The 27,768-nt window shown below is 39.1% G+C and overlaps 2 protein-coding genes across 8 annotated transcripts in view; one reads left to right on the top strand and one right to left on the bottom strand.

The window, feature by feature from the left end:
- Positions 1-13,937, bottom strand: part of Ndufaf5 (NADH:ubiquinone oxidoreductase complex assembly factor 5) — a 48,382-nt gene extending 34,445 nt beyond the window's left edge. For 2 of the 6 annotated variants that reach the window (XR_003953715.1, XR_003953716.1), the window contains exons 1-5: positions 13,588-13,937; positions 12,454-12,494; positions 7,224-7,287; positions 2,900-2,947; positions 520-623 (exon numbers count right to left, since the gene is read on the bottom strand). Coding sequence is in view for 3 of the 6 variants with exons in the window: in NM_027093.4 (NP_081369.2) it covers positions 520-623; positions 2,900-2,947; positions 7,224-7,287; positions 12,454-12,494; positions 13,588-13,809 (479 nt within the window). In the remaining 3 variants the exon portion in view is untranslated. Of the gene's footprint in view, positions 1-519; positions 624-2,899; positions 2,969-7,223; positions 7,288-12,453; positions 12,495-13,587 lie in introns of all 6 variants that reach the window. The other 4 variants (NM_027093.4, XM_030252053.1, XM_011239768.2 and 1 more) reach the window with 4 other exon arrangements.
- Positions 13,938-13,962: 25 nt separating this feature from the next.
- The window catches only part of Esf1 (ESF1 nucleolar pre-rRNA processing protein homolog), a 50,678-nt gene continuing 36,872 nt past the window's right edge, over positions 13,963-27,768 (top strand). Inside the window, exons 1-7 of one of the 2 annotated variants that reach the window (NM_001081090.1) lie at positions 13,963-14,044; positions 16,066-16,749; positions 19,939-20,312; positions 24,025-24,138; positions 24,727-24,827; positions 25,889-26,041; positions 27,352-27,466. In NM_001081090.1, coding sequence (NP_001074559.1) covers positions 16,107-16,749; positions 19,939-20,312; positions 24,025-24,138; positions 24,727-24,827; positions 25,889-26,041; positions 27,352-27,466 — 1,500 coding nt within the window. In that variant the 5' untranslated portion in view covers positions 13,963-14,044; positions 16,066-16,106. Of the gene's footprint in view, positions 14,045-14,071; positions 14,156-16,065; positions 16,750-19,938; positions 20,313-24,024; positions 24,139-24,726; positions 24,828-25,888; positions 26,042-27,351; positions 27,467-27,768 lie in introns of those variants that run through there. The other variant, XM_006500011.4, reaches the window with a different exon arrangement.

Here is a 27,768-nt window from a genome sequence, read left to right as displayed (position 1 = left end):
TGTCTTTCACACCCAAAACCTTGGGTTTAATTCCAGGCCCAAGGTAGGAGAGTATTAGTCCAACCATCCATTGTTATCCTAAGAGTACAATGTTACAACATAGCTTAGATCTATTTATAACACACACACACACACACACACAGTGTGTGTGTGTGTGTGTGTGTGTGTGTGTGTGTGTGTGTGTGTGTGCGTGCGTGCGTCTATGCAAGCTTGCACACATGTGAATGTGGAGACTTGAGGTTAACCTCAAGTATTCTTCTCAGGTTCTGACCATATTGTTTTTCAGTAGTGTCTCATTGGTTTAAAATTTATCAAGTAAACTTGAGCTTGTGGCTGGTTGGAGCCCCAGGGACCTGCCTGCCACGGCCTCTCCAGAGGAGAAGGAAGAGCATGTGCCACCATGCCTTTTATGTGGGTCCTGTGACACAGACTTCATGCTTAGGCAGCAAGCACTTACCAGTCAGAGTATCTCACTAGCCTCTGTAACATATTTTTTAAAAGTACAAATGGATTACTAACCTTAAGCTGCTAACCACCAGGTCAAACGTGTTTTCTTGGAAGGGAAGGAATTCTTCATCAGCTAAAATATTCACAGTAGGAATATCTGTTTCTAAAGAATTTTTCTAATGGTAAAAAAATAAAAGTTCAATATTTTTAACTAGCTTCAATTACTAACACAATCATTGTTGAACACTCCTAATGCTATAGTCACTTAGAAGTTCTATTAAAAAAGCAAAATACAAAATGTAACACACAGAAAGCACTCAAGAAGTTTTGTTAAATAACTCTCAGCTGCTTCAAAAAGTATATAAAAAAATACATATAAATATAACTGAATGGGGAAAATATTTATTATAAATTATGAAGGGTTAACATCCCTAAAATATAAGCTCTTAAAAATGACGTAGAAAAAAAATATGTAAATGCTCAAATTAATGAAGGTGAGAGGCCAGGCACGTCACAAAATTATTTTACAAGTTCAAAGTTAAATAACAATGAGGGCTTGGAGAAATGTCTCAGTAGATATGAGTACTTGGTGTTTTTGCAGGACCCATGTTTGATTTCATGCACCCAGAGAGGCTCACAACCATCAGTAACGCGAATTTCAAGGGATCCAATGTGCCTATAGGTTTCCAAAGGCACTAGGTATGCAGATGGTGCACATACATACAACCAGGCAAAACACTCTGACAGCAGCCATCTAGGAAAGGCTATGGCAAGCAAGTGAGTTTCCTGGAGATGGCCCACCGCTTCTGCATGGCTGCCATGGGTGCACTCTGAAGAAGCACAGCCCCAGAGACTTCATCTCCGGTTGCTTCTCCATGCTGATATGCCTTTCCTGCCACTACTACATAGTCTAATGATTCCTGGGCATCAGCCCACCCTGTTGGGCAAATTTCCTGCAGATCAATATGAAGATGAACTTTTATGAATTAATGCTGTTTAGATAAATTAATGACTTTATAGAATTCAAATAATTTTTGGAAGAAATTTTAAGGAGATGGTTTTGGTTGTTGTCCCAGAAAGATGTAATAAAGTTAGAATCAAAAATAGAATGTGCCCCCTCCTCATAGAATAGTAACTAAAGGCTGCATAATAAGCAATACAATGAGCTTTCATAAATTACACTATGGAGAGAAGTAGGCTTGGGACAAATTTCTGATCAAGGAAAAACATTCATTCTAGGTCAGGTTCAAGGATAAGGCCACAGGTGTGTACCATGATAAAGCAAGGCCATGTGAAATTGCTGCTTTGAGGGCTAGAGAGATGGCTCAGTGGTTAAGAGCACTGACTGCTCTTCCAGAGGTCCTGAGTTCAAATCCCAGCAACCACATGGTGGCTCACAACTATCTGTAATGAGATCTGATGCCCTCTTCTGGTGTGTCTGAAGACAGCTACAGTGTACTTTTATATAATAAGTAAGTAAATCTTTATTTAAAAAAAAAAGAAAGAAATTACTGCTTTGAACTAATAATGAACTTACAGAAAGAAACACTGCTTTGAACTTACTATCAACATCCTCTGTAACTCTCCTTCGGTGTAACATCTTATCTATGAGATAATTTTATAAAGACCTTTTGTCTAAGGACGTATAATGGCTGAGAGAACAAATAAAATGTGGTTTTTGAGGTTCTGTTCCATCTGCCAAATGTGTGTGTGTGTGTGTGTGTGTGTGTGTGTGTATATGTAAATGCATACATATATTTATATGTATATATGTCTGCCTATATGTATGTACAATATGTCTAACAGGGAAAACCAAATAAATCAAGCACACACAGTTGCTTTCTGTATGATGTTAACAGCATGGGTGGCTACTCAGAAACTAGAACTAAGCAGGCTTCTAGAAGCTGTTCAGATAAATCAACCATGTGATGCTCACATACCAGAAGGCCATGTGGTCATTGAAAAAGAGGTATACATATATAAAAGTATTCAAACAGGCCAGGCATTGGTGGTGCATGCCTTTAATTCCAGCACTTGGGAGGCAGAGGCAGGAGGATTTCTGAGTTCAAGGCCAGACTGGTCTACAGAGTGAGTTCCAGGACAGCCAGGGTTACACAGAGAAACTCTGTCTCAAAAAAAAACAAACAAAAAAAAAAGTATTCAAACAGAACAGAGCAGCATTCCATAAGAAAATGGAATGTTAATGTAATGCTGTTCACATGAACTTGGAAAATAGAGGCAATTACATGTTTATAAAGGTGCCAGGCCAAATGTCACCAAGAGCTGTCTCTAGGTAGTGAGATTAGCAGTGTCTTTTCTTATTATAGTCCCTGTACTACTTAAGACTTCTTCATGTGTATACATTTATAATTACACTTATATTCCATTGTGACAGAAATAAAGAACTAAAAATTAAACCAGGCCAGAAACAAACTGTTAAAACGCTACCTACCAAAGCATGCTCTGCAATGTCTGTTTGGAAGATCTTTCCCACAGTCTCCTGCAATGGGATAATTGAAGCACATCAGATGACACAGAAACATTTACAGCTGCAGCAGCAAAGCAAAATCATTTCTGAAACTTCCAAAGGAGGAAATTATAGAGTCGTTTTAGTTTTGTAAGATTACTTTCTGAATAACTCCAAAAGGATATGCAAGTTTCTTTAAAATACATAAGGAATAGCACAGATTTAAACACATGCAACTAATTTTACTTAATATATTTAACGTACTTAAAATAGAGAATACAGTATGAATACCAATGTCCTACACTACTCCACTACTTAAACTTTCTTTAATATGCTGAAAGCTAGTAAGTATCCTTCCTCCTGTTACAGACTTCAAACAGGCTCATACTTTCCGTTTCCACTCAGAATTCCCAGAGAAAACAAGAAAGCAGGCAGAAACTAAGGAGCTTTATTTTGCCTGTTCCAACCGCCCTCTCGTCTTTCTAAGAGAAAGAGCGCTGACACTGTTGCTCTTTTCTCCAGGATTCTGCATCCTGACCGCCTCCAATATTTAATCTGAATCTTCCTGTCTGATTCTCTTACCTAACAACAGGCATCAGCTTCCCAAGTCTCGAGAAAATCCTTACTTCTGAGATTGTTTACACTTCATAGTTTTATTTGTGCATAAGAATCATATACTTGATAGTTTTTGTTTATAATTCAGGACTCTACTTACAGGTCCACAATTCTTGGTGTCTATTGTGTCACTAGGCACTCTCATGATCTAAGCATGAGCACGCAATCTGCTCCCTCTGGGTCAGTCCTGTCCGGCCTCTCTTCATCCACAGCACTACTGAGATCTCCAGGAAGCCTCTTCAGTGAGTTCTACTGTGGCTCCCTCCTCTGTTGGAGAAGGTGCTATCTTTCAGGTCACCCATATTCACTTTTCTCTGCTCACAGCTAAGCAAGAGTAAACCCTATCAATAGTTTGCTAGGCAGTGGAGAGGAAGAGACAGAGAGCACTATAAGTCGACCCACTTGTTAATTTCCTTGATGTAGCGATTCTGATGAGGATTTCCTACTACCAACCCAATGTTGCTTGATGCAGGCTTGGTAAGAGAGGTGCAGAACTGGGTCTAGATGTCAGCTCCAGGACAATACCATGGAGCAAAGAACGAAGCTAATAAATCTGTTATCCACCTGCCTGTCACTTGAAAATCTGAACTAAGAGATGTCGGTAAAGACAGGGGCAAAGACTCTGAGTTACAGACCTTTCCATTTAAGTTTAAAGCAGTAGTACGCTAAAGAACAACTCTTGGCAGGGCACTATTTTATAGCACTTGACAATTTCCATGGTATGACTATTTCTGCCATAGCTGATTTCAAATTATCATTGAACAGAGTTGGGTAAAAGATAACAATTATCTAACATGAGCTGGAAAAAAGCTAGTTAATTATAGGTTACATAGACTGGCTCCACAACCACCAAGAAAACTAGGTACAACTAGGTACAAACTAGAAGAGAGAAAGAAGATAACATGGAGCATCCATGTAATCCCAGAAGGCCTATAAACAGGGGTGGACTTCATACTTTGGGTTCGGTGTCCCAATACCTTGTGAGAGATAGCTCTCCTTCCACATATGAATGTATAAGAACCTCTAACAAACACCCCTGTATTTAAAAATGACTTCAGTGGATTTCAGCTTCTTAAAATCAAAAGATAGAGCTGAATATGGTGATGTATGCCTTTAATCCCAGCACTCCAGACACAGAAGCAGGTGGATCCTTGTGAGTTCAAGGCCAGCCTGGTCTACAGATCAAGTTCCAGAATAGTCAGGGCTATGGAAAGAAACTCTGTCTCAAGGAAAAAACAGAAAACAAAACACAAAACAAACAAGCAAAAAAAAAAAATCAGAAGATGTGTAGGAGAGCCCACAGTAGGCAAGTGTCCTACCACTGAGTTATACCCCAACTCAATTAAAGTTATCTTAGTATTCATAATAATGTAATGGTTATTCATTGAGGGTTTCAGAACTAGGATTTTAATAATGAACAAAACCAGGCAAGTCCAGCACAAAAGAAACCAACATATACCTTGGGCTAATAAGCACTATGGCACCATAAAGAGCTCTTTGTCATCAAAAGCAAGGGCATTATTTTAGAAAAGTAGTCACAAAAGGCTGTTGAGATGGCTCAGTGAGTAAAGATGCCAGGCGCCAATCCGATGACCTGAGTTCAGTCACCAGAACTGACATGGCAAATAGATACACCCGACTTTCTAAAGATATCCTCTCATCTCCACGTGTGCGTTGTGACAGGCATGTACTCACACACATACATACACACACGCAAGACACATGACCATGTCTGAATTGGAAGAGAACCCAACAGTTCTGAGATGATGACGAATGACTTGGCTTAAAAGGATCACTCTACATAACGGATCGTTGGGGCAAAGACAGAAGCAGTGAGACCTACGTGGAAGCTACAGCAGCAATTCAGACAGGCAGTGCAGGTAGCTAGGGCCAATATGGTAAGGTAAAGTCAATAAGAAAGCAGAGTGATTGATACATATGAAACCCAAGTGAGAATTTCAGATCCATTCTCTGACCAAGTTCTGCTGGGTCTACGAGGCCTCCCATAAACTACAGCTTGCATTTGCTTCATTTCCCATGACTGCACTCACTGCCTTTAGCGCTGACTCCGATGTCTATTCTCTCTCCTTAATCTTTCTTACATAACATGCCCAAGCTAACGGTTCTCAAGCATCCTCACTATAGCACACGCCATCAGTCTCCCTTTCCTCCTGCCATGCTCTGATTGTCAAGGCTGTGAACCACTATCCCACATTCTCCAGCTCTAGAACTACATCAAATACCTACCGTCTTCTATTTCTCCCAACCTTTACATCTTGTTGCACGTCAATGAATGTTTTATTTTCTATGGCATTTACTGTCAGTAAATGTTTGAGGAGCCTCACAATTCTCCTGCACACCAGGAGCTGAGAGATGGCTCAGAAGTTAAGAGTGTCTGCTGCTCTTTAAGAGGATCTGAGCTCCTTTCCCAACCATATCAGGGCTCACAGCCATCTGTAACTCCAGCCCCAGGGCATCCAATCCCTCTGGCATTGGGATTTCGAGCACCTGTACTAGGATGTATATATCCACATGTCGATATAGTCACCTACACAAGACATATTTTTTTAAAAGTCCCACTTTAATCTCCGTGTCTTACTCACCAAGACTAAAAGGATAAGTGAACAAATGAATGTATTTATGGTTTGTAATGATTTGAATAAGAATGGTCCCCATAGGCTTAGAAATTTGAATGCTTGGTCATTAGGGGGTGGCCCTACTTGATGAGAATTAGAAGGTGTGGCCTTGTTGGAGGAAGTGTGTTGCTGGAAGTGGGCTTTGAGGTTTCAAATGCTCAAGCTTGGCCCAGTTTCTCTTCTTCCTGCTGCCTGCCAATCCAGATATAGAGCTTTCCCTGTATAGTACCATGTCTGTCTGTGTTCCACCATGCTTCCTGCCATGATAATATGGACCTCTGAACCTGTAAACCAGCCCCAGTTAAATGTTTTCCTCTATAAGAGTTGCTATGGTCATGATGTCTCTTCACAGCAATAGAAACCCTAAGACATGGTTTAAATTAAAAAATATAGTATAAAATAATGAGTACTATTAAATGCTATCTATATTTCATACATTTTTAATTAATAAAATTAATATTTTTCTTGGCTATGGTTTTTTTTTTCTTGCATCACTAAGAATCAAATTCAGGGCTTCATATATGCCAGGCAAGCATTCTGCCACTGAGCTATACCTCAGCTTCATTTGAATTATCAAAAATGCTTAAACAAAGTGAGAACAAAGAAGAAAATATATAGGTTTAGAGAAATTATCAGGAGCAACGAATAAATGTTTAGCTATTTTAAGATAATCACTAAGTATCATTCAACTAAACTGATCACAAAAGTCTTTTCTTCAAATTAACTAAGTTGGGGGATGAGAGATGATTCAGTTATGTTGACTTCAAGGCACTAGGATCTGAGTTCAAGTCCCTGAAACCACATTAAAAAAGAAAAGCTGGGCATAGTGATGCCTAGAATGCTAGAAAAAGAGAGGAGAGACAGGCAGCTCCCAAGCCCACTGGCACTCCTACTTAGCAACACCAAGGCTGTGCTCTGACCTCCATGTACACCAGCACACAAGTACACATGCACCTATATACACACACATGAGAGGAGGGAGGGGCTCCACACATGCACACACACACAATCAGTCAATTTTATTTCTCAAAGTTGATTAAACCAGTGTATAAAAATACCTTATCCAAATGTTGTGCTATGTAGCCTCTTCCACATCCTATGTCCAGGGCAAGGGGAAAGTCTCTGGAAAAAATAGATATAGAAGCTAAGCTTTGCAATGGAATCCATAAAGTAACCAAGGGCTAACTTACTTGCGTAAAACATTTTTGTAATCACTCCTTTCAGAAAATTCTATCGTTTGCCTTTCCTGCCTTGCCTTTCCAGCAGAAGATATAATATATACAGTGAGTCTGTCTGATCTAGTCACTAAGCCTAAGGCCCTAATACAGAACTATGATGAACCAGCCTTAGGGCGGGGGATGTAGCTCAGCAGTACAGCACCTACTTAACATATGTGAGGCCTTGGGTTCAAGCAGAAAACAGACAAAAAGACTTAAAAATGGATTTGAAGAACATACTTAATGAAGGCATTTGAATTCAGTCATCCAGACAAAGATTGAAAACAAGCTAAATGTAAATTCACATGGGAAAACCTGGCATACGGCTCAGAGGTGGTGTGCATGCCCAGCATGTGCAAGGCCCTACTTCACTCTCCAGCGCTGCGGGAAAAACAAGGTGAAGCACACGATTAAGTATTTTCAAATCTTAGGAGTACAAAAAGTCCCAAGTGTTTAGTGCTAAGTAAGTCAACTCAAATATCCTTTTTCTTTAAAAATATATTTTTAAAATTCTCTGTAAAAGTAGCTTTTATTCTCCTGGAGTAACTGTCCTCTCTGAGGCTTACTGCCTGCATCTGCTAACCTAGGCCTAGGCCTGGAAGCTTCTACCCTCACCCAATCTAATTTAGGCCTAGAATGTTTTCAGTCTCTGGAACTAGATGCTCGATACGATCACCGCTTCTGGTTCTTTCTAAGCTCTGGCTGGCTGGGTCAACTCAGCTGTTCTGGCCCAAACTCCTCTCCCCGCTGACTTATTCAATCTGGCTTCTCTCTTGGCCTCTGAATTGCTCTGCTTGGCCTCAAACTAAGTCTAGCAATCTGTTCTAGTCTTCTGGCTCCTTCTCATTCTCTGGCTCGTTCTGTCTTCACCTGTGTCTAGCTTGTTCTCTCTTCAGTCTGTCTCTGTAAAACTCTCCTGGTAAATGGCCTTTCTTCTCTCTCTCCGTGTTGTTCTACTGTACCTCTCAACAGTATTCCTGCGCTAGACGCTCTCCCTCCCGAACTAGCTTGCTTCCCCCTCCTCTCTCTTCTCCTGAGAGTGGGGCAGATCCTTTTCTGTCAACTCTTTCTCCAATCTGTCACATTTTATGCCACTCAATTAGACAGCACAAACAAGGGTGCTTCCTTCGACAAACTAACTTTACCTTCTTGGTTTGGGATTAAAGGTGTGTATTAAGGGTATATCTATATTCTGCCCAGAGGGATTAAAGGTGTGTGCTAAGAGCTGAACCACACCACACCTAGAAACAGGTTCAAATATCCTGAAACATAATAATTTTAACAATGTCAATGTTGACTGCAATGTATGAGTACCACATGCATGTCTGGTGCCCATGAAAACCAAAAGTGGTCTTTAGATCCCTTAGAACTGAAGTTACAGATGGTTGCAAGCCTCCATGTGGGTACTGAAAACTGAACCCAGGTCCTCTGGAAGAGCAACCAGTCCTCTTAACTGCTGAGCCATCTTCCCACCCCAACTCAAATATCTCATGTTAGCAGCAGTTTGAACCCAGAGCCAGAGAAGAGTGAGTATCTATATTAGGCTAGCTCCTCTAAGTTGGTAAACACATTAACTATAATATAAGCCATGGGTTTTCTATAAACAAAAAATAGTAGATCAAGAAGAAGAGAGAAAGAAGAATCTCTGGGGCTTGCTACCCACCAGCTCCAGGCAGTAGGCGACCCTGTCTCAAAAATACAGTGAAAAGTGACCAAGTAAGACACCCAGTGTCAACCTCTGGCCTCCACATGCAAAAGTACATATGTACCCACATACCTGCAACACATGTTCATGCACACACACAAAAATAAGTAAAAGATTATATGACAAAATTATAAAATACCAATACATAGATGGAAAACCACAAGTGACATTTTACTTAATGTTCTGTGTCTTGATTATAAAGGAGGAATAACTAAATTTTAGTTTTAAAATTAGAAAGATGTAAGTTCAAATTTTGGACCTGTAATTTACTAACATGTGACCGTAAGTGAATTAGCCTTCCTGGATCTGTTCCCTCATCTATAAGATGAAAGAGCTGGGGACCAGAGGGATGCCTCAGTGACTAAGAGCACATGCTGCTTTTGCAGAGGACCCAGATTCAGTTCCCAGCACCCACATCGAGTGACTCACAATTACCTGTCGCTCTACTTACAGGGGTTCTGATGGCACCTGCATGTACATATTATACATACATAGACTCAAGCACACACATACACATAAAATCAAAAACAAGAAATTCTTTTTCAGAAAACATCAAATTACTGCTTTTACTACATATGAAATTACTTAGCACAGTACAGATTTTTTTTAAATGAGTTATTTGTCTGATTTTAAGAGTACTAAATAGGCCTTAGTGCTCACAAACGAAGCACTGATAATACAAACTACTCTACTCTACTTGTTTCTTCTTATGATACAAAGGATGGACACTATAGGCTTGTGCATGCTAAGCACAAGTGGCTATAAATCCACGCCTATTAAGTACTCTATTAACAGACAGAACATCAACACACTTTAAATAATTTAATTCCAACCATTTAGTATTTAAATTAAATTATCCTTTCAGTCATAATCACAAGAGTCTTCATGGATTTGGCTTTAATATCCTCGACGCTGTGTCACAGAATTTTTTAAAGTCCAAGCTGAAAATGTTTCATTCATCAAATCACAAACAAACTATAATTTAGGCAAATGATTATTGGTTGATGTTGTCATAGGTGCCACAGTAGAGAGAGAAGCTCACCAAGAAGTTAAGCCTTCATTTTCCCAAAGAGCAGAGGGGTTCAGCCTTCTTGGAAAAGACTGACCCCTGATAGCTCACTCCAGTTACTTTTATACAATTACTGGGGCTGGGAGAGATTCCAGCTACCAAAGTTATCTTGCCCCTGCTGACTATGAGAGCAGATAACACACACAGATTTCAGTCCCTTTGACCATGGCTAGCCATAATCAAAAGTAAGAACTCCAGGTTGGCCAGGAGTGTCTTAGGACCAAGGTTTGTGCAGCTGCAAGCTCTCCCGTAGCACCAAGTGCAGACTACCCAGGGAGACAACAGTTCTTCAAGGTTTAAACAGTCTCAAAACAATTTCTCAGTCTCTACTGATTAATTAGCAAGGGCTTCGGTGAAACACGTCACTAAAGCCAGACATAAAGGCTTCACTTTACATATCACTACAATGATAATAACTATTTTTTGTCTTTAAAAGAATTAGTAGCCGGGCGTGGTGGCGCACACCTTTAATCCCAGCGCTTGGGAGGCAGAGGCACTCGGATTTCTGAGTTCGAGGCCAGCCTGGTCTGCAGAGTGAGTTCCAGGACAGCCAGCAGGGCTATACGGAGAAACCCTGTCTCGAAAAACAAACAAAAAACAAACAAACAAACAAACAAACAAACAAAAAAGAATTAGTGACAAAATGAAACACTGGGGCCTAACTAAGGAAAAATTTTTACCTATAAAATTATAACTCCTTTTAAATTGAAAAGATGTACTTAAAATATAGCTGAAAAATTTGTGATTTAATGAAATCCTCCCTACTTTTAAAGAAAAATGTGATAAATCTATCCCATGTAGTATATAATTCAACAAATGTCACTTAACAAAAGTCAACAAAAAGGAGTGATTTGCTAATACCAGAGAGTAATTCTAATATAAAGCAGTAATATTTGGCAGTAGTTCCATTACATGGTGACAAGCCTGAATCAATAAAGCTTTCATTGTGCCTAAAACAAGGGCAATAGATCCATCAAGACTTTTATATTACTTCATTGAAGATGTTCCTTCTCAAGTCATTCCCTGTAGAATCTGTATTACTATTACCAATGCTTAAGATAAAATGAGCAATGTCTTGTGGATCTCCTTTTCCTCTTGCTGGGCAGCGGGGGTGGGGGGAGGGGGGATAGGGATGGGGGAGCAGAAGCAGAGAGCTCCCGAGAGAAAGCTTCAGTGAGACAGCTCTACTTTAGTGATCCAGGGGTAGGGTATATAAGGGCTCTTAGGTTTAGGGGTGGAAAGAGTCCACTGGTCATAACACAGTACCTCATTATCATATGGGAAGGGGGCAAGAGTGAGCCTTATGCTGAATCATACAGAGATTGCAGCAAGCTCTTTGCAGGGTTATCCTCCAAATAAGGTCAGACATCTGTATTCAGACACTAACAAACAAGGCTAGATAGAGAAATGGAAGCCCCTCTGAGAAAGGGAGTCTTCCACTTTGCACTGAGCTTAGAAAGCTATCCAGACATGGTGGGCTGCAAACCTTACTAGCAGGGTTCTCCAACAGGTCTCACCTATACTAACTGGAAAACAAATCTAGATAGACTTTTTTTTCCTTCACTCAAACTGCAGAAGATTCTATTGTTCATTTCAATAAAACCTAAACTTAAGTTTAATAAATCTTAAAATTTCACATGTAGTTAAATTTTTAATTCCATATTTTGAGCAATCTATCTAAATTTGGGCTACATGAAGTAGATCAGTCATTCAGGCTTGAAGAAAGCTACAAGTTTTACATTCATAATTTAAAAAAAGAAAAATAAAAGTTACCAATGAAGAAAACAGCATTTAAATACCTAATAAAAAAAAAAAGAAAAGAAAACAGCATTTGCTTTCCCGGACAAGAAAAAGAATAAGCAGGAGTGGCTGTGTATGCTTATAATCTCAACATTTAGAGGCAGAGGCAGGAGGAGTGCCTCCTGGGCTACATAGTGAGACCCTATCTCAAAAATCTAAAAAGAAAGATGTTTACAGTGAGTTAAATCTCTAATCCTGCCAATACATTTCTCATACTCAACTACTCCACGTAGCAAACTCACATCACTTAATTTCCAGTCTTCATTCAACATCAGATTTTGTTCTTAACCAGGACTGGAGAAGCAGGTCTATAGTCTCAGATACTTAAGAACCTAAGAAAGGTGGGCTGTCCAAGCCTAGTTCAAGGTATAGCTTAGGAGTTAGAGCAAGTTGTCTGTTTTGGGAAAAAGACAGAGAGACAGACTGGGAGAGGGGAGCATGGGAGAAAGGAGCAGGGAGAAGGAGAGACTGCATCTCACTGAAATAGCATCTCCTACCTGGCTATGTCATAAACACGGTCTGCAATCCGACTTCCAACCTGGAAAATTTCAAGAGTCAATGGGTTAAATACACCAAGCAGGCTTAACAGAAAAGTAACTTTTTTTCCTAAGATTCAACATATGTTTCAAAACAGAAGTGTTTCCTTCTATCCCATTTGCTATTGTCCCACAGCAACTTCCTTTACAAATACTTTATTTTTTTATTATGGAAATAATAAAATACCCTGAAAACAAACGGAAGCAAATTACTTTAGAAGCAAATTTAATGAAATCAAAATTAACGATCTCCTTGGTGTGGCAGTTTATGTCTATAGTCCTTCGATTCAGGAGTAAGCAGGATTACCACAAGTCTGAGGCCAGTCTGGAATACACGGTGACTATGAGTTCCAAACCAGGATATATTAAAAAGACCCTTGTCTCGGAAACTCAAACCCAACATCAACATCGGGAGGCTGAGGCAGGTGGATTTCTATGAATTCGAGGTCAGGCTGGTATATATTACATAATAAATTAAGACAGCCAATGCTTGCAAATTAGTAAACACCAAGTCTGGAAAAGTATAGACGACCATCTCCTAAACACAACATAAAAGAAATCGTATGGTAAGTACCACCCTTCCCCGGACTGGCGTCATCCGGGATGCAGTCAACTATCCACACCTTGTACTCAGTCTCTTACAAGCTTTTCTTGAACAGAATGGAAGGACTTATTGAAGGCCTCTACACGTCCTTTTGGCCTTAGGAGTTTTGCACTTTTCCTTTTCCTAGGAGACTCGTCCCATCTCTCATCTCGGCTCAACTAATCTCTCACTTTTCGCCATAACAGCCATTCTTGACCACCGCAGTCACCAATACCGCTATCTCACTTTTTCTTCACCTTCCTTTTGCTGCAATTACATTCCCTGTCTATGTGTCTCCTACTCACTCCTAAATGATCTTGCTTTTCCCTGGAACTCAAGCAGTGTTTGCAAAGCGAATGAATGATTGCCCCGCATGCTATCGGAGCCTCTCGTGCTTCCCGGAAAATCAGAAAGGCTCTAGAGAGTGAAGCTTCTCAAGGTCACACAGTCGGGTGGGTGGGTCCGCCCTACCCGGCTCCACGCCTCCCTCCGTCGCAGCCCCACAGTCTCACCTCCTCCTTCAGGTAGTCAAATTTCATGGGGTCGGGCTGCCGGGCGGCCCAATTCTTCTGCTTCCTCTTCAATTCCCTGTCGAAGATGTTTAGGGCTCTGGGCGAGGTGCTGCCCGAAGGAGGGACACCAGAAGCGACCTCCCTGCGACTGCCGCTCGATGCAGAGACCGCTGGCCGGCCAAGCAGTGGGCAGAGGCGCAAAAGAACGACCTTTCGCAGCATCTTCAGCCCGGGCGCCACAGCAGGGCATGGTTTCTATTAGGCGCATGCGCCAACGGGACTACGACTAGCGCAGTTCCAAGGCGGAAGGTTGAAGTAGTTTGGCCCAGCTCGCGTGCCGTTAAGACGGAGCGTCTCGCGGAGGATTGTGGGAGTGCGCTCCATGTGAACTCAGACTGGGATCTGAGAAGAGTGGTGGGAAACTGTGCGGTCGCCCGTCGGGCTCTCCTTGGGATTTGTGAGTAGCCCCTATAGTCCGGTCCCTTTCTGGCCTCATTGTTCTCTTCAGAGCTGCTTCTCGAGAGAGACAGAGAACGCAGCCGAGTAACTTGCCCCGAAAGTTTGTGAGGTGGGAAGATGGTTCGGGACGAGCTGACCTGGAGCTCCCAGGCCAGAGGGTGGGTGGACTTGAGGGAGACCGGGAAGCGTTTCAAGTGCTGTCCAGTTGCTTTCGCTCCTCTGAACATCCCATGTTCGCCGTGGGCTTCCATTTCCAACATTCACACGCACTGCAGTTGGTTGAGGTGGTAGCTGTGTCGTACAGCTGTTCCAGGTGTTGTAGTATCTCTCTCTCTCTCTCTCTCTCTATTAGAATGTAAAGGGTTCTGAAGTAAAGCAACACTGTAATTCCAGTATTGAGGCCGAGAGACAGAAGTGATTGCAGTTCAAGGCTAGGCTAGCCTGTTGTGATGGCGTACAGTCTGTCGCAGGAGTGAGGGGCGTAAATACTGTCTTGTTTGGTCAGTCAGCTTTTATTCATACAGAAACTTCTGACTTTTTTGCAAAGTTGAAATCTGGAGAAATCCAACCACCAGGGACGCTTTACAAAGGAACATTAGGCATACAAACTTCTGTGAGCGTTTTTGTGTGTTTATAGCCTATCTAGGCCTTAGTCACTTTGAGAATAAAATGTTATAAAAAAGCGACATTTGGGACTGGATAGATTGCTCAGTGGTTAAGTGCACTGGCTGCTGGTCTTCAGTGGACCTAGGTTAAATTTCCAGCATCCACTTGATGGCTGACTATTGTCCAGTCAGTAAAACCAGTTCCAGGGGCTCAGAAGACCTCTTCAGGCGTCCATGGGCAGGAGGCACAGAAGTGATATGCAGACACACATGAATACTTAACACCCATACACATGGAAAAATTTATTAAGAAGAACGTGACAATTGTTAACTGTAGTTTGAGACTAATTTGGGTCTTGATAGAAACTAGGATTTATAGAAATAACACTAAGGTAAATCTGATTTGATTTTTTTTTAAATGCCCCTCATTAGTTAAGAGACAGCTTTGTAAAACCAAAAGCTTATGCAATTATGAAGTAAACATTAACAAAGAGAATGAAACAAGACTATGAAAACCCAATTAGACCAGCTGAGATTTCAGAATCTTTTGTTTTTGTCTTCCTGTGTCTGTTGCATCTGTAGATGATTACATCAGCCCACATACCCATGCACGTGTGTGCTCATATGTTTGGAAGGGTGCTTGTATATGGAGCCAGAGGTGATGGCTAGTGTCTTCCTCAATTGCTCTCCACTTTTTTTTTTTTTTTTAAGCAGAACCTCTCATTGGAACCTGAAGCTCCTCAAGTAAGCTAAGTTGGATGATTAGGGAGTGAGTCCTCTTGTCTCTGGGATTACAGGCATTCAGGGTTTGTTTGTTTGTTTGTTTGTTTGTTTTATGTGTGTGTGTTCTGGAGTATCAAATCCATGTTGTATTTGTATTACAAGCGCTTCGCTGATTCAGCCTTCTCCCCAGCATCTGTCTTTGGTTTCTTGAAACAATCTCACTAGGTAACCCAGACTGACCACCAATTCCCTATGAAACTATCTAAGATCTGGCCTCATAATAAGCATGATTCTGCCTTCAGAATCTTGGTTTTACGTGTGTGGCTCTATGCACCAAGAATAATCTTTTAATTGATGGCAAGTACAAGCTAGAACTATAAAAATTCTGAGGGCAGTCAGCTACTAAACATTGCCCTCCTCAAAACCCTAGGTTTATAAAACCTTGGTTTACAAGTTTATTTCAAGTGATCTGTAAGGGAAGGATTATATTTTGCTATGCCTTTATTTTTTATGTTTGACCCAGAATAGTTTGGGTAGGTGAAATTAAATTTAAGTTGTCTTAATGTTGTGTATTTAGAGAGAGAGTGAGAATGAGAATGCATACATACACAATGAACAAATGTGGTTTTAAAAAATATTTTAATTATTAACCATTCATCATTGTAATATTTATCTATTTATTTATTTTTAGTATTTGGTTTCTCTGGATATTTCTTCATTAAGACTTTAAAAATGTCATCCAAACAAGAAATAATGGATGACCAGCGGTTCAGGCGGGTTTCAAAGGATCCCAGATTTTGGGAAATGCCAGAAAAGGAACGAAAAGTCAAAATTGACAAGAGGTTTCGAGCCATGTTCCATGATAAAAAGTTTAAATTGAACTATGCTGTTGATAAAAGAGGTCGTCCTATCAGTCACAGCACTACAGAAGACTTGAAGCGCTTCTATGACCTTTCAGACTCTGATTCTGATCTCTCTGATGAAGAAAGCAAAATACTCAGTCAGAAGAAAGCGAAGCAGAAAAAAAAACAGACCAAAAAAGAAGCAAAGTCAATTGAAAAGCCGATTGAAGAGAAAAAAAAAGAAACCAAGAAAACTGACCAAAAGGATTCTATAAATAAACATGACTTAAATAATTCTGAAAGAGTTCAGAAAATGAAAAACTCACAGAAACCTCAGAAGATAGATTCAGAAATAAGTCCCAAGAAGGATAATGAAGAATTTCTACAAAATAAAAAAAAGAAAAGGGGTACCACTGACCTTAGTGTAGAAGCTTTGCCCAAAGGAAAGCTAAGGACCAAAGATTCCAGTACCTCTGAAATGGTGAAATCTTCAACAATGAGTTCTTCTAAGGCAAAGAGAGAAAAGCAATCAGGTTGGTTGGCAGTACTGATTCTCTTATATTACACTACTTTAAGTCAAGTTTTTATTTTAAAATATAAAGTTATGAAAGAAAAGTATGCAATGATTTTCTCCTGTTTTGATACCAAAAGACAAACATGAGAGTTGGGTGAACGATTTTGGTTTGTGGTGAGCAATGCTGAGAGCTGCTATATGTTATTATATAGGAAGAGATGTGTTTGGAGAAGGAAAGTAGAGTTGGGTACTCATTAGTTCATTCAGCTACTAAGTGACAACTGCTGTAAGGGACAGTCACCTCGTTTAGGGTTATTGCTAGCTTGTCTGAGGCCTTTGTGCAAGGTAGAAAAACACATGTCCTCTGAACACACAGACACAGAATTTTCTCTGGGCTTCATAATTTGGTGAGAGGATGGCACTGTTGAGTGAAGCAGCACATTGATTTCTCTTGAGTAAGCACAGCATCCCAGAGCTCATGACTTGAAGATTGGAGTTAGATTTGGTTTCAGCTGTTCTTTCCCTTTTGTCGATGCCTTTAGGTAGATTACAACTTGATAAACTCTGTGACAACCCTGGTCCACTAGAAATATTTAGTGATGGGTTTCCTAGTAGTGGCATTAAAACATCAAAATAAGTAGATGAAATAATTTTTTATATCAAGTATATACAAATTTCATCTCTATGTAATTAATGATAAACAGATTTATGGTTTTGACTGTTAACAACCATATTGGATGACATAGATCTAAGGTAGAAAAAGTCAAACCTCTACTATAAAATATTGTTACAGGAATTGTTTCATAAATGAAATTGAAAAAGTTCAGAAGTAGTCACTCAAATGTAATCAGAGAAAAATTCCTTTATTGGGATTAGAAGGGGGGGATTAAGTTTGAGGACCAAAGAACTTTTTGAGCAAATTTAGGATTGGATATGTTTTGAAAGATCAGTAGTTCCAATCTGTTAGACAGTGAAGTCTTGAAGAGGTTTTTAGTTTTAAGCCAAATAGTATCTGCAAGGTTTTCCCATAAATTCCTCCATGCATCCTGGTGTGCTGATAAATGTCTGTTAGCCCAGTACTTGGAATATGAGTCACAAGAATCAGGAGTTCTAGGTCATTCTCTAAATCACATAGTAATCTCAAGGCCAATGTGGTCTACATGAGAGACCCTGTTTTCAATTAAAGCAAGCAAGATGACTCAACAGATAAAGGCCCCTGCATCATGAGTTTGAGTCTCAGTATTGATGTATATGAGGAAGGAGAGAGCTAACTATGAAATTGTCCTGACCTTCATACATGCACTATGGCATGTATACCTCCTCCCCACCCCCCATGCACAAGGACATCATACACAGACATGCGAACAAAATTTTTTAGAAGCTTTTTTCATATTTTTGTAGTATGCAGGTCAAAGAACTGGGCATTGGATTTGCTGGGAATGAAGTTACAAATGTTGTAAACTACCATGTGGGTGTTGGGAATCAAACCCAGGTCCTCTACAAGAGTAGCAAGTAGTTATAACCACTGAGCCATCTCACCTGCCTTCCTTAGACAAGTTTTAATGCTTTAATATGGCACATTAAACCATAGATTCATTAATGAATAATTTCTCTTTGTTTATGAGCCCTTCGATGGCATTAAATCTTATAAATTCCTTCTTTTGCCTTTCCCTAGTTCAATGTTTTATACATTGTAGGTAATAAGTATTTGATTAATGAATAAATATTTTAAAAACAGGATTTAAATAAAAGCAAATTACATTCTTCATCTTGAGTTTTAAATTTTACTTTTCATTCTCCAAACTTATAATCTCTTGAGTAAGCTGAAATAGTAACACCAGCTTAAACATAGTTTATAAGCTGTTCACACATGCAGAGATGATTGCTTTTAGAAGTAAAATATGAGCTCTTCCAGAGTTGTGAAAGAAAAATTAAATCATATTTCAGCAAAGTATCTTGGTAGGTGGTTAACAGTTATATAAGAGTTAGCAGAAAATTTTTCACTATTTCTACTTGATGATCTCATTCATATATAACTTCTTTTCTCCATTGTGTATGAATAGTTTTATAAATTTTATCTCAAGCCCACACTTTACTCAACCTATTTCTTATAATAAATAGTCATATTGTTATTTCTTGTTAAATGACTCAAAGGCACTTTGCTTTGTGGTTCTATAGATCAAACACAGTGCTTTGCCATGCTAGGCAAACACTCTGCCATTAACCTTGAAAGCACTTTCAATTCAAATATCCAGAACTCGTTTAAGATAAAGTCTCTTCATCAAGTTAGTTATTTCCAGTATTGCATATCTACTTGTCTAACCAACTAGCTAAGTCAGGAAGGTGGGACTCATTGACGATTCTAAAAGCCCTGTTCCCCATATGAGATGCCCCTTTCACTGTAGCATCTGAGCTTTTCACTTTGCTACAGCTCTACAGCCATCAGCTCTATTCTACATTCACTTCATGTCTAGAGGACTGTACTGTCCTGCTGTTTTTGTTATTCCTGCCCACACAACCCTCCAGTTTCTTGTGGTGTGATTCAGATGTCATCCTTGATGTGCTAATCTCCTAGTGTCCTCCATTGGAAATGGAGCAGTGGCAGAGCTGATGTCCATCTTATTCCTTGTTAACTCCTTGGATGTGTTGTTACTAAATTCCTTGCTGGCTGCAACCCACACATGATTGCTGCTTTTTTGTAATTGACAATCTCTTCAGATGCATTACCTACTGTTTGGAACCTACTTCCTGACTGCTTCCTTCATCAGTTTTTTTTCACTTTCATTACTTAATTCCTCTTCATCCTTTAGTTAGCTGCTAAGTTACCATACTCTTGGAAACTTAATGCTTTTAGAGTAGTTTCATTGTGGGTATATTGATTTGATTACTTATTTTAATACTTGTCACCTGGTCATTCAACTGGAAATCAACTGAAAATGTTCATAACCCGTTTGTTGCCAATAATTATGTATTAAACACCTAGCACAAAGCAGACATTCCACAAATAAATACTAAGTGTGTTTATAAACCCACTTACATGATCTTATATATTATGATTTCACTGAAATAACTTGGTATAACATGAATTTTACTGAACGTATCTTCCTTTTCTCTGTTTTGTAAAAGTTATATTTTTACTAGATCTAATGTCAATAGTTCGGATCTAATTTAATTCTCTGTGTCTCCTTCCTCCCACAATATGCTGTAGTGGTTCCAGTCATAATGGCAAAAGACAATGATGGTAAAATGCCTGACGAAGATGCCCTGGAGGAGGATTCAGATAGTGCTAGTGAGCTAGGAAGTGATGAGGAATCTGAAGATGAAATCATAAGTGATGGTAAAACCTCAGCTGATGAGGATGAAAGTGAAGAAGAAGACGAAGAAGAAGAGGAAGATAGTGAGGAGGAAGAAGAGGAGGAGGAGGAGGATGAAAGTGACAGTGGTCCTGATCTTGCAAGGGGTAAAGGAAATGTAGAAACTAGTTCTGAAGATGAAGATGATTTGGCAGATTTGTTTCCCGAAGAACCTGGTTTTGAACATGCTTGGAGAGAGTTAGATAAAGACGCTCCTCGGGCTGATGAGGTAACACTTGCAATAAGATTGTTTACGAATAGCATTACAATTAGCTTTTATGGGTGCTGGGGTTGATGTCATTAAATTAAGCAGAAAGGAACTGGAGGGCTAGTTCAGTGCTGCAATTCTTAGCTAGTGTGGGTGGGCTAACGTGGGGCATGGTGGCACACACCTAGAGTAGCATCACTGAGGAAGCAGGAAGGTTGCTGCTGTAAGTTTTAGGGTCGCCCTGACTTATTGAGTTCTAAACTGACTTGGAGTATAAACCTGCTCAGTGAAGCCCTGTCTCAGAAAAGAAAACTAAACAGAAAGAAAACACTAAAAATATATTAAGTGAGAAAAGCTTTATCGGTGACTGTTTGTTGTTGATTGAACCCAGGACCTCCTATCTGTCAGGGAAGATCTCTACCAGTGAGCCACATCACCAGACCCTGTGGTATCCATGATTAAGATTACAATGTGAGGACTGGAGATAAACTCAGTGGTACAGCAGCCTAGCATGTGTAAGCCTCTAAGTTCAATCCCAGCACAAGAAAGATTGGGCACCTTGAAATGGAGCTGGTGTATATAGATTAGATTAGATGTGTGCCCAAGCAGTAAAATGGAAAAGAAGTTCTTCCCCTTTCTTTTCTTTCTGACTTTTTTTGGGTGGGGAGTTAAAATTCTCATTACTTGTTAAAGATAGCACATGAAGTCATGGATTTTGCCGCAGCACTTTCACACGTGCAGCCAGGGTGCTTTGTTCCTTACTCCTCCTCCCTCCATTAGCCTTCTCCATTCCTCCTGCCCTGCTCTTGCTTGTCTCATCGTTCACCCCGCATAGTTCTCCCTTCTGCTTTTAGATGACGTATATGCCTTCATTCTCTTCTCCCTTGCTCCCTTCAGATCTCTCCCTCCAGTCTCATGGACCCTTTCTAGTTTCATGATGTAGATACATAAATGTAAACTGGAGCCGGGCATGGTGGCACACGCCTTTAATCCCAGCACTTGGGAGGCAGAGGCAGGCGGATTTCTGAGTTTGAGGCCAGCCTGGTCTACAAAGTGAGTTCCGGGACAGCCAGGGCTACACAGAGAAACCCTGTCTCGAAAAACCGAAAAAAGAAAAAAAGAAATGTAAACTGGACTTAACAGGCTGGAGAGATGGTTTAGTCTATAAAGTGTTTGCTAAAAAAAAAAAAAAAAAAAAAAAAAAAAAAAAATAAGGAAAACATAAGGACCTGAATTTCAGTCTTTTTTTATTTTTTTTATTTTTATTATAATCTTTAAGGCTCATTAGCCAGCCAGTCTAACCAACCAGTGAGCTCCAGATTTGATGAAAGACCCTGTATGTAAAAAATAATAATAATAACATGGAACCAGACATAGTGGCACATGCTTCAAACCCAGCACTTGGGAGGCAGAGGCAAACGAATCTCTTGAGTTCAAGGCCAGCCTGGTCTAATAGCAAGTTCCAGGACAGCTAGAGCTACATATTGAGAAACCCTGTGTTAAAAAAGGGGAGGGGAGGTGTGGTGGCTCACGCCTTTAATCTCAGCACTTGGGAGGCAGAGGCAGGCGAATTTCTGGGTTCAAGGCCAGCCTGGTCTACAGAGTGAGTTCCAGGACATCCAAGGCTACACACAGAAACCCTGTCTCAAAAAACCAAAAAAAAAAAAAAAAAAAAAAAAAAAAAAGCAATAATAACATGTAGAGTAATCCAGGAAGAAACATCAGTGTCAACCTCTGAATTATACATTAGTTCACATACACATATATACCAAAAATTAAAAAAATTTAAAACGCAGCAAAAAAGAAAGCATTTAGTAAATACTAGTCTTCTGAGACTAGCATATATCTCATTTAACACAATTTCTAATATCATCCTGCAAAGGTCATAATTTTATTTTTATTTTTTCCTTTTTTAATTTATATGGTGTGTGTGTGTATGTGTGTGTGTGTGTGTGTGTGTGTGTGTGTGTGTGTGTGTATGCACACACACATATGACTCCAAGCATGTATATAGGTCTTAGGTAGACATCAGGTGTCTTCCTCAATTGTTTTTCACCTTATTGTTAAGACAGGGTCTCTAACTGAAGTCAGACCTCATTGATTGAACTAAACTGGCTAACCAGGGAGCCCTGTCCCTGCCTGCCGAACACTGGGATTATAGGCATACTCAACTTTTTGCATTTTTGTTTGGGTGCTGGGATCTGAACTCAAGTCTCTGGCTTATGCAGAAAACACTGAACTGAGCCAGCATTCCAGCAATCTGAGTAGGTTTTTTGTTTTCATCTCTGTTTTTTAATGTTTTTAGTGAACATATAATAATTATACATAATACCAGGCTCATTATGACATGTTCATACATGTATGTGATGTATTTTGCTCACTTCCATCTACCATTATCTTCCTCCCACTCCCACTGGTCTGCTTCCTCTTGGGCTCTAGGCCCTAACAAGGAAGCTACAGCTGCTTTGCTAAATGGATGATTCCAAATAGTTAAAATCATTCCTATAAATTAGTGCTATTGTCTCACACACACGCGCGCGCCTCCAGGTCTTAGAGAACATTCTAGGAGACAGGGTGCAAGGCCTAGGAGTTTCCAGGTAGAGCCTTTAAGAACCTTTAAATATATGATCATGTTGGTGAAAATGAGGAATTTGACTTCTTTCTTTCCTGAATGTATGTCTTACATCGGCGGTTCTCAACCTTTCCAATGCTGCGACCCTCTAATACTGTTCCTCGTGTTGTGATTCCCCAACCAGAAAATGATTTTCATTGCTACTTCATAACTGTAATTTTGCTTCTGTTATGAATCATAATGGACATATTTTTGAAGAGGAAGGCTTGCCAAAGGGGTCGAGACCCACAGGTTAAGTACTTAAGACACACAGGCAGAGTTAAGTACTTAAGCCTTAAGTACTGTTGTGAATCAGAGTAGAGAAACTAGACACCATTATGTCTTTCCTGACTTTAGAGGAAATGCTTTTAACTTTTCCCCATTTACTATAAATACATTTGTCATATATAGACTTTATTATGTTGAGAATTGTTCCTTCTTTTCCTAGTTTCTTTAGGGATTTTATTATGAATTTATGTTGATCTTTGTCAGAGACCTTTTGAGACAGAACCTTTCTACAAAAGGTTAAACTTGGAATCCTCCTGCCTCTTCTTCCTCAGAGCTGGGATTTCAGGCATATGCCACTATGCTTAGCAAGAATTTCTACATGAGTAATTTAAAATGCATGCAAATGTTAAACTTGTTTTTGCTAGGTGTTTATATTTATGTTCTTATTGCACAGTAAGGAAATGCTCTGGGGTAACCTTTTTCCCTTCTCCACACTGGTAGACTATCTTTGCTCTTACATAATTCAAGAATTCAAAAAGCCCACTTTAGAGATAGTGCTTATCTGTTGTGGATTTATATTGTTTGCCTCACGAAGCTCTCTTTGCATGTTAAATCGGTTAAATCACATAGATGATTTCAGAACTGGAGAAAGAAGATAGTTCATTGTTAATCTTCGGTTTTAAGCATTGAAAATTATGTAAATCCCTGTGCTTAGGAAGCAGAAGTGGGTGGATATCTGTGAGTTCCAGCCAGCCTGGTCTACATAGTGAGTTTTAGGACAACCCTAGAGCTATATAGTGAGACCCTGTCTTTAAACTGAAAGGAAGGGAGGGAGGGAAAAAGAAAGAAATAATAAAGATTCTGTGATAATTAATAATTCTTCAAATTTCTCAGATTACACGTCGACTAGCAGTTTGTAACATGGACTGGGATAGATTAAAGGCGAAAGATTTGCTGGCTCTGTTCAACTCATTTAAGCCCAAAGGAGGAGTTGTATTTTCTGTGAAGGTGAGAATTAATTACATAAATTAAATTAAATGTAAAGTAAATATTTCTAGATGTTTTAACTTAAAACTAACTTTGTTTCTAATTTTACTGACTTAATTTTCCTCCTAAAAATATTTTATTAATCTGAAAATTGATGCAATTTTGTATGAAACTGATATGTAACAGGTAATAAAAGGGTAAAAAAGTTTTAAAAAAAGCAATTTTCTTTTCAACTTTTTTAATTTTTTGCTTTAGATGTGTGTATGTGTTTGTGTGTGTGCCCACGTACTCGCGCGCGCATATCTCTGTATGGAAGTAAGAGGAGCCCTTTAAAAGTAGATTATTTCCTTCCACAATGGATTCTAGAGATGAAATGGAGATTGTTATTGATAGTGCTCTGTTTTAGTCCCCATCTTTCTCCTAAATTTCTTATTTTAAAGGATGCTTTATATCATGTACTTAGAAATGAGTTTGGCTTTCCTGCATTGAGTTCGAAATGAATTGTTTTATTGAGCTGAGTCATAACTCTTGGTGTCTAAGTTTTGATGGGTCTGAATATTATATGAAAAAGAATGTATGAGTAATATCAGTTTTGTTTTTTGTGTTCAGATATATCCTTCAGAGTTTGGAAAGGAGAGGATGAAGGAAGAGCAAGTTCAAGGACCAGTAGAGTTACTAAGTATTCCGGAGGATGCCCCTGAAAAGGACTGGTACTGAGTCACTCTAGAATAGAAAACTAACCCTTGCAAAGTACTGTCCTTCATTCAGAATCCTACTACGTTAGAAGAACTGAAGTTTGCACTAACACTTACACTTAGGACAGCTTGATCACATTTGGCAGTGCATTATGCCAACATTTTGTGTGTATGCTCGGAAATATGATTGCAATATTGGAAAAAATAGCTCATGAGTGTCTTATTGCTGTGAATTAGTTTTGTTTCCTTAATTGAGTGTCTAAGTAGGAAGAGAAAGGAATTTTGATGTTAGAAACCAACTTAAGTAAACCACTAGGTGGAGCTCTATGTGCACTTAATATAATTTGTGATTAACTGGATGTTAACAAAAGTAGCAGAGAAAGACCTTTAAGGAACAGATTATAGTTAAATGAAATTAAGATTATAAAGTTTAGATCCAGCAGCATGGTTTAATGGCTAAAGGTACTTTTCATCTAGTTTGACAACCTAAGGACCTGAATTCAATCCCCAGAACCCACACAGTACAAAAAGAAAGCTGCTTCTTGAAAATGGTTTTGTCTGCCTTCTATATATACACTATGGCACACATATACCTACAGATACACACACACTACAAATAGGTAAATACAAAAATTGTTCATTTCACACACTTTTTTTTTTTTGATTTATTTATTTATTTATTACATGTAAGTACACTGTAGCTGTCTTCAGACACTCCAGAAGAGGGAGTCAGATCTCATTACAGATGGTTGTGAGCCACCATGTGGTTGCTGGGATTTGAACTTCGGACCTTCGGGAAGAGCAGTCGGGTGCTCTTACCCACTGAGCCATCTCACCAGCCCCCAAATTGTTCATTTCTAGAGCAAATATTTTACAAAATGAAGCATTTGAGCTGATATCTCACAAGCATATTTTAAAGATTTATCTTTATTGTTTTAGTTATTTCTATGTTTGTGTCTATATGTGGATTTGTATACATAAGTGCACGTACCTTTGGAAGCCAGAGGGATAGGTCCTGTGGAGCAGGAATTACAGGTGATTGTATACGTATTTTTGATTTAGTTTTTCTCCATTAGGGCCTCTAGAGAGAAGCTAAGAGACTACCAGTTCAAACGATTGAAATACTATTATGCAGTAGCGGAGTGTGATTCTCCTGAAACAGCAAGTAAGATTTATGAAGATTGTGATGGCCTGGAATTTGAAAGCAGTTGTTCTTTCATAGACTTAAGGTAATTTAGTTCATCTTTTTTTTTTTTTTTTTTTTGGTTTTTCGAGACAGGGTTTCTCTGTGTAGCCCTTACTGTCCTGGAACTCACTTTGTAGACCAGGTTGGCCTTGAACTCAGAAATCCACCTGCCTCTGCCTCCCATCAGTTCATCTCTTTTTTTTTTTTAAGATTTATTTATTTATTATATGTAAGTACACTGTAGCTGTCTTCAGACACTCTAGAAGAAGGCGTCAGATCTCATTACAGATGGTTGTAAGCCACCATGTGGTTGCTGGGATTTGAACTCAGGACCTTCGGAAGAGCAGTCAATGCTCTTAACCGCTGAGCCATCTCTCCAGCCCCAGTTCATCTCTTAACAACTGAATCTTACAATATAGCAAGATCATAAGCAGTAAAACACTTAAATGAACAATATTTTCTTGCATTCTAAGAAAATGAAAGAGAACGCTAATAATAATTGACAAAAATAACTTACAAGCTATTTTCATAATGTATATCCTTGAAATAATAAATCTTTCAAAAAACTTTTTTTTAAGATTTATTTACTTTTATTTTATGTGTGTGAGATCCTCTGGAATTGGAGTTGCAGGTTGTTGTAATCTGCCAGGTAGATGCTAGGAGTCAAACCTGGGTCCTCTGCATGAGCCAACAGGTGTTTAACTGCTAAGCCATCTCTCCAATACTCCCCTCCCCATAACTCTCTATAAAATATATAATAGATGCATTTTACATGCGTGTGGAATATTCTCCATGTAAATTATAAAAGCTGATTATAATAACCAAAGATTGTATTTACCTCACTTTCCATTCCACATTCCATGGCCTGATGCCTAAAACTTGTCAGTCACCATGGCTGACTTACATGCAAAGACCAGTCATTTGTGAAATAAATTTGTTGGCTAAGATTATTCTTGATCAGCCTTTAAACTTTTCTTTATTTTCAGTGGCCTTTTGCATTTATGGTACTCTGTATTTTATTTAGACTACTTATCCAGTATTAGTTCTGTTTGATCTTAGGATTCTGCAGTGAGCCAATGATTTTATATATATATTGCACCTGGGTTTTGGAAACTGGCTTACATTAACTAGTAGTTCCAAATGCAAAGTCTCTTTTTATAGAATTCTCTCAAATTTAATGAAATTTCAGATTTATACTTTTTAAATTTCAGAGATGTTGTGCCAAGGTTGTTTCTAGCCATTGCATTTGTATAGAAACTTATATAGTATATAAACTATTACTAATTAGAAATTTTAAACCCTGGTAATCACTTCTTTTTATGTTTAAGTAAATTTTTCTTTTTCTTTTTTTAGATTTATACCAGATGATATTACCTTTGATGATGAGCCCAAGGATGTGGCCTTAGAAGTTGATTTAACGGCATATAAGCCAAAGTATTTCACATCTGCTGCAATGGGAACATCAACGGTATTTCTTAATTTTTAAAATGCACATATGGGCCAAGCATGGTGGCACATGCCAGTAATCTCAGCACTTGGGAAATTGACCAGGGTAACCAGAAGCTCAAGAGTCACAGTGTAGATACATGAGACCCTGAATTTAAAAAATAAAAAAGGAAAAGGGAAAAATTAAATGTATAGTTAGACTCTTGCTTTTAGCAAGTTTAGAATTAAATAGAATTCTGAGTGTTTGTGCATTGGATACTATACTGTTTGCATATATTTTTCAGTGTCTTTTTGTCTTTAAGCCTGTGGGCCTGAGGATGTACT

The sequence above is a fragment of the Mus musculus genome, chromosome 2 (genome assembly GCF_000001635.26).
Source record: "Mus musculus strain C57BL/6J chromosome 2, GRCm38.p6 C57BL/6J".
In the NCBI taxonomy this organism is placed as follows: Eukaryota; Metazoa; Chordata; class Mammalia; order Rodentia; family Muridae; genus Mus; species Mus musculus.
Note: the sequence above shows the minus strand (reverse complement) of the source record. Positions and strands in the feature narration are given on the sequence as shown.